This window comes from Gymnoscopelus braueri, assembly GCF_963280865.1.
Source record: "Gymnoscopelus braueri genome assembly, chromosome: 17".
NCBI lineage: Eukaryota > Metazoa > Chordata > Actinopteri > Myctophiformes > Myctophidae > Gymnoscopelus > Gymnoscopelus braueri.
In genome coordinates this window covers 14,158,873-14,165,917 of record NC_137617.1, presented here as the reverse complement: position 1 = coordinate 14,165,917, position 7,045 = coordinate 14,158,873, and the positions used below count along the sequence as shown (strand labels likewise).

The window sequence follows — 7,045 nt, the reverse complement described above, 5'->3', positions numbered from 1 at the left end:
AAAGGAAATAGCAAACTCACAACAGGATAATTGAAGCATCCAAGAATCACATACTGTTCCCCGTTACAACTTACTAACTTCAACGGCAGAAACAACACAGCGTACACTGTAGATTCTCATCAGCCTTCCTTTTCAGAGCCAGTCACTGAACATGTTTAATTTCCACCCAGTCATTGGCTCCCAAAATGACAGCAATAGTACAACAGCTTGAATACACACAGCACAGCATACAACTCAATCAGCAGCAGCAAAGAAAAAAGAAAATGGTTCCTCCTACCTTGAGAAGTCTTCTACTTGACTTCATCAGTTGTGTAAGAGATGGCCAGGGTAAGATTTTGGAACCGATGGATAGAGATAAAGGCCCCTTCTCTCTAATTCATCCTCGGATGAGCCCTCCAGTGGCATCTCCACTCATCTCAATCCTCCATACATCCGGCTAGCTCGCCAGTACTTTCCTCCACTGCTGGGAGCTCCCATGCCGTGTCAATGGCAGTGACCGACCAGCCTCATTCTCCTAGCCGCCATCTTCTCACTCACCCTTGGTGAGATGCTTGTCGGTAACATGTTCATCCTGGTTGTTGTTTAGTACTGCACATAGCACCATAACCGTTGAGTGTCTGAAAGAAAGAAAGAAAGAAAGGAAGAAAGGAAGAAATTGAAATGACGAGTGTCTCATGCATGAACTGTATATTGTACCCTGTCACAACTCACTATCGTCAACATCAACACAACATACACAGTCTACTACTAGTACATATACTGTATCCTGTCACACAACATAGCCTAGTATTCCAGAACCAGGTACAGTCACTGAACATGATTCATTGCCAGCCAGTCAATGGGGCCGCAGCAAAGTTAGTTTTATATTGGATAGTTGACAGATATTCAACCACAGAGCTACTGTACATAGGGCCATAAGTAGTAAGTACTAACTTTATTTGTAATTTGTATTTTCAATTGCTTATAAACCAAATGCGATATTGACGCTCAACAAACTCTACATTGTGCAGGGGATGTACTGTATGTGAGCACACCATTTAGATTTTGCATGAAATATTTTCAATATTTTACATGAATATAGTATTTTATATTTTATGCTTTTATTACTGTACATTATGTAATAATTACTGCCATGATGGTAGAACAACCAAAGGTATGGCATCCGAATATATTCAAAGCCTGATCCAACCCTACAACACATTTTACTATTTTTATGCATTTGATTTGATTTGATGCATAGATTGTGTTGTCCTTGCTTACTGTAAATCGCTCTGGATTAATTGTGTCTGCTAAATGCCTAGATTGTAAATTGTAAATGCACTTGCAAAATAAAATGATAATGCCTAGATTGAGCATTTATTACTTGTTATATAGACATAGAAGATGTATATGACTTGTCCTGCAATGGTTGTACAATCATGCTTCTTCCAGCTCAGAAGCATTGCTCAAATCAAGTCCTTCTATTTTTCATCATTTGCAGACCTTGAACAAAATCATTCATGCTTTCACTTCAAACAAATAAATAAATAGTATAAATAGTTTTTTTTGTCCTCTCTATGTAGTGTAGATCCTCTATTTTAAAAAGATTTCTATACATTTTGAAAGCTTTTGAAATGGGATAATCTGCATAATGAGTACTTTTACTTTTGGTATTTTATGTATATTTTGATGCCAACAATATTGTACTTTTACTGGGGGGTTTTTCTCACGTATACTGGACTTTTACTTGTAACAGAGTATTTCTACCTTGTGGTATTGATACTTTTATTAAAGTAAAAAATTGGAGTAATTCCTCCGACACTGCTGAAACTCTTAACACCAAGCAGTGTGAAATATTTGTGTCTTATATTCAATCATTTACCTTTAACCACATGAACCTTTTAGCCTCCCTATTCTGGGGGCGAACATTCTGCGAAAACATTGTAGCTGAGCTGATAAGATCCTCTTTATCACTTTGCTTGTTGAGAGCTGATGCTCTTATCCAGAGAAACGTACAGGTGAGGATTTAATCAGTAGCTTTAAGGTATCATACAAGGATATTTGGTGCTGTGCACTCGAACAAAACATTGTGTATTTATTTATTTAAATATTTATTGAATAGTATATAGCCAGGACCCAGCACCTTCAAGCACCTTAGTGATCTGTTCATTTCAATTTCAACATATTATACATATCTGGATTCTGGTCTTTTACTCTTTTTTTAAAACAACACATAGCCTACTAACCACAACTGAAATACACACACATTTGGATGGCTACCTTCATGTGCTTTACTGTGCCTGCATGTTGCATCAGTATAAGCCTAAAAGTTTAAACACAGCTCAGTACAACAACATATTCACAGCACACTAAAGTGCTGTATCCTGACTCGTTTTTTTGTTTTACCAAGTAAAATAATAAATGTGAAATTGCACACAATTCAGCTATATATTAGGCCTACACATCATGGAAATGTTAATACTAAGCAGCTAACTGATAGGTACAGTATAACTCACCCTGGAAAATCTACTCTAATGACATTTTGTCATGAAGATCATTCATTCACTTCTCCTTCAACTCTCTTTCAAGATGTGACTTTCGCAGTCTTCACTCCTGGCAATAGGCCTACCTGACAACTCTTCTCAACTTCCATGAGGTTGAACGTTACATTACAAGGTGTGTATTTCACTCATTTACTTCCAAATACAACAGAGCTTGTGTCAATTATCTGTCAGTCGTGCTCAGCTGTGGGGAGGAGGAGGCGGGTAAACCAGACCCATAGAGAGAGAGAGTTATGACACGCTTTGATCTCGCCGCAAAGCGCCCTTGAGGTAGAACCATAGAGCATTTTCGCATTCCATTCTTGTGTCGTCACTCTCATATTAGATCACGCTGGGGTAAACCAGTAGATTTAAAGTGCCCGCGAAACCTGCTTCTAGGGTGTCGAGTGTCTGACAATAACAAACACCTTATTTTGTGTCTATAAATTCGCTGTTTTTCTTTTCTTTTTTCTTTTTTTGCCCTTTTTTGTATGTTGCCCCCGGATGTTAAGCATGCACACCCTTTGATTAACAAATAACAACTGAGAGAAAGCCTTTTTAATTGTACAAAGTGTGTTTAACTGCACAAAACAAAGAGAATTCAGTCAAAGTAAAATAAGAGAAAAAAAAGCCATCACACTATAATTAATCTCTCAAGAACAGATTCAGAGCTGCGCAAAAAACAGCAGAGGGCGCTGTTTTTCCTTTTTATTTGACGATGGGTTCCCAGATGGCACTGCTATTACCTTAGATAGGTGTGGCTTTGTTTCAACAGGATATATGTGCTGTTTTACAAAATCATAATAATAATAATAATAATAATAATAATAAAAATGAAGATGGTGGTGATGATGATGATGATGATGATGATGATGATGATGATGATGATGATGATGATGATTCTTATTCTTATTATTGAATTTGAATTAAGGTCCAAAAGCAGCTGATCACAAAGGGTTAAAGGGACTTAAGTGATATTTTTATTTAAAAAATAAGTGTCTATATTCTGTCGATATTAATCATTATAGAGTGTTTGTTCATGCAGTAACAGGAGTCACTCCAGCTCTTTAGAAAACAGAAAAAACATTTTCAGGTCAGCATACCACTTTTATCCAATCAGGAGAGAGAACTACAGGATACAGAATACAAGATAAACAAGTGAAATTGATAGTGATGGGAGGTGGGGGGGTTGTATGAAACTGGCAACCCACTTGAAAATATATTTCCTGTTTATTAAAGAGCCGGAGAGATGGGGAGATCCCTGTTACTGAACAAACACTCTATGATTACTATCAGAATGTAGAACTTTTAATAAAAGCCTTCAAAAATATCACTTACACTACCTTTAAGTGTTAAGCTCAAAAGATAAAGCTGGTCCCCATGATTCCAGTATTGTAAGCAAAGTAAACCCACAAAGCAATAGAAAAAGATTAGCCTGTATTGTGGAATGTGATGATCAATCTATGTTTAAATATTCTTTCCCTTTTATGCTCAAACACAGGCATATCCCGAACACAACGCCAACGACCTGAAACAGAACAAGAGACAGGTTATTGGCACAGACCTCCGAGATACCCACGTGACCATTACAATGGAATTTTCTAACATAAAAATTATATATATTCAAAATGATTCAATTCAAGTATAAAAAATATTTTCAAAAAATGTCAACATTTACTAGATTTTCTAAAATGTTTCAGCTCACAACATGACAATCAATGTCACAATGTGATGCATTATACGTGCCTGTGGCCCCTCGGGGCCACACGGTGTGACTATTGTCATGGCAGTCCCCTGAACAGTGTTTGTGCCAAGTTTGGTGCGGATCGGAGAAACGGAGTCCCTGTGGCCCCTGCTGTGATTCTTGTGTGTTTGTGCTAAATTTGGTGCGGATTGGTCTTATAAAATATGATAAAAACAAAGATCAAGGTAAAGAAAATTAACTTGAAAAAATTAACACATTCAAGATGAGTCACTATTCTTTCCTTCTCTCACAAATAAAATGTATGGGCGCCCCAGTGGCTCACCTGGCCGTTAAGGCTCAGTCCTTGTGCAACCGGCCTGTGTTTGAATCCGACCCGAGACCCTTTTCCCCATCTCTCTATCCTGCCATTTCCTGTCTCTATCACTATCAAAAGAAAGTCTGGGCCTTGAAAATGCCAGAAGAATGTTATCTTTAAAAAGAAATGATCAAACAAAATGTAAGCAAATTGTCTCCATAGAAATGAGTCTAAACAATATTGCCACTGATTCATCATTAGGGGTAGTTTAAGTTTGAAACGATGGAAAACCAAGAGCAGGAATTTATCTATTGACAACATTTTACCTCCAGGATTCCAAGAGCAAGGCAGACAGCACCAACCCAGAGCAGGTTTTTCACTACAACCATGGCACAACCCTAAGGAGTAAAACGTAGTCAAATAATGTCCCAAAAATAAAAAGGGGGCTTGTGCGTGTGTGTGTGTGTGTGTGGGTGTGTGTGCGTTAGTGTGCGTTAGTGTGCGTGCGTGCGTGCGTGCGTGCGTGCGTGCGTGCGTGCGTGCGTGTGTGTGTGTGTGTGTCTGACTCTGTACATATGTATAATATATGTTTGCCTGTGAACCCTGTGGCAAGTTCCCAAACTTTTCCAACCAAGGACTCCCATATAGCCTATTGCAAAATTGCTTAATAAAATGAAGTTGCAGATTTGCTATTTTTGCTATTATTTGAAAATTAAACTGGCACAATTACCTTATGAATTGAATTTCAATTGAAATGTGCATATACATGTTATATTGTACGCTGTGATTTGACTACTGACCGTTTTGTGTATGTTCTCTATGTTCTGGCCACAGCCTTCGGCCTTCACCTTGCAGCAAGAATCTGGGAACACGTTGCTTTTTCCCAAGGTGCTCCAGTTGTCATAGCTACTGATTCCACAGCACTTGAACTGCAACAGCCCATACATACAGGAAAGAATATGAACACAATAACAGCTGGACTTGTACTGTTTCTGAAGAAACAGTGTGGGCTTGACATTGATATACCACTCATAGCCAGTTCTCCATTAAACACAGAGGTTCTTTACTCTGGAATACACACATACTTATTGACAACTCCTCATCTTCACTCTTAACTTTAAACATAGATAGAGGGCCAGCCTGATAAATCAAGCCTCTCCACTTCCACCAGAATGTAGCCCTACTTCTGCACGCGCGCGCACACACGAACACGCGCGCGCACACGCACACGCACACGCGCACACACACACACACACACACACACACACACACACACACACACACACACACACACACACACACACACACACACACACACACACACACACACACACACACACACACACACACACACACACACACACACACACACACACACACACACACACAACTTCATATCAGTAGTTGTTGTTTGTCGTGTCTTATGTTTGATTACTGTTCAACTTACTACTTGTTTTTGTACCTTGTAAGCCCTATATGGGTTTTCTTACTTATTTCTGTCTTTTTAAAAATTGTTACCTTGGTACTGTTTTTATTGTGCGAATAAACAAAACAAAACAAAACAAAAAAGCCTTTGTGCTGCTGTGACATTATCAATTGACTTTCAGTGTAAAAGTTTACTTTAAAAAGTTAAATATTTCCAAAAGTCAAAACATTTTCAAAAGCTAGAAAGAATTCCCCACTATTCCTGAAGAAAACTAATATTTTAAAGTTTGAAGGTGAAAGTATGCTAAGCCAGAGTGAGATGAAGTTTCGAGGGGGAAAAAAAGGTTATTCATAGGAGCAGTTAGGGGTTTAGCATCTTGCTCAAGGACACTTCAACATGACGCCAGAAAGAATGGGGGTGAACTGGGAAGTAACCCTTGTAATGGTCCATTTGCCAACAGATCCCATTCACCAACTTGTTAGTCTGGAGGATAAATGAATGTCAGATAACCTGTTCCCCTCTCTGAGGAATAGGTTCTGGTGAACTGTCTCCATGCAGTGTTATAAAAGACTCTATTCCCTAACACTCCACACTATCACCAACTACAGGCAAATAGGCCTACTACTGTACCAGATAAGGCTCTGCACATCACCTTGGTCTGGATATTATCGATGGTGGTTCTGTCTGAGATCAGCTTCTCCGCCACCTTACGGATTCCGAAGCTCGCCTTTAAAACAACAGTCTGCATAGAAAATGGTACAAAATTAAAAAGAAACTTCTGCTAAGACAACAGCCCTATATGCTTAAACAGGGCTATACTTCATTGAGCTTTAATGAAAAATGACCATGTAATTAGTCTTGCATAGCCAAATGATCAGAGATCTCTGTCTCGTTATGTATCGTATAGGCAGAGGCTGCATCGTAATATCACCAGTGTTTTTGACCCTCAGCAGTATAGCCTAACACTGTAGGGTGCGGTTATTGTACTGATTACACTGTTGACACTGTAACGATGTCAGTTTTTTTTTGTGATGACACTGTGATTGCGTGTATTTTGCTCATGTATCTGCCTAAGCTATATATAACATGTACTGTATATA

At 38.7% G+C, this 7,045-nt stretch overlaps 1 protein-coding gene across 2 annotated transcripts in view; it reads right to left on the bottom strand.

Annotated features, from left to right (window-relative positions):
- Window positions 1–3,062: 3,062 nt before the first annotated feature.
- LOC308105242 (CD63 antigen-like) overlaps window positions 3,063–7,045 on the bottom strand; it is a 7,089-nt gene continuing 3,106 nt past the window's right edge. Inside the window, exons 4-7 of one of the 2 annotated variants that reach the window (XM_080455880.1) lie at window positions 6,598–6,687; window positions 5,320–5,448; window positions 4,846–4,917; window positions 3,063–4,047 (exon numbers count right to left, since the gene is read on the bottom strand). In XM_080455880.1, coding sequence (XP_080312006.1) covers window positions 3,976–4,047; window positions 4,846–4,917; window positions 5,320–5,448; window positions 6,598–6,687 — 363 coding nt within the window. In that variant the 3' untranslated portion in view covers window positions 3,063–3,975. The remainder of the gene's footprint in view (window positions 4,048–4,845; window positions 4,918–5,319; window positions 5,449–6,597; window positions 6,688–7,045) is intronic. The other variant, XM_080455881.1, reaches the window with a different exon arrangement.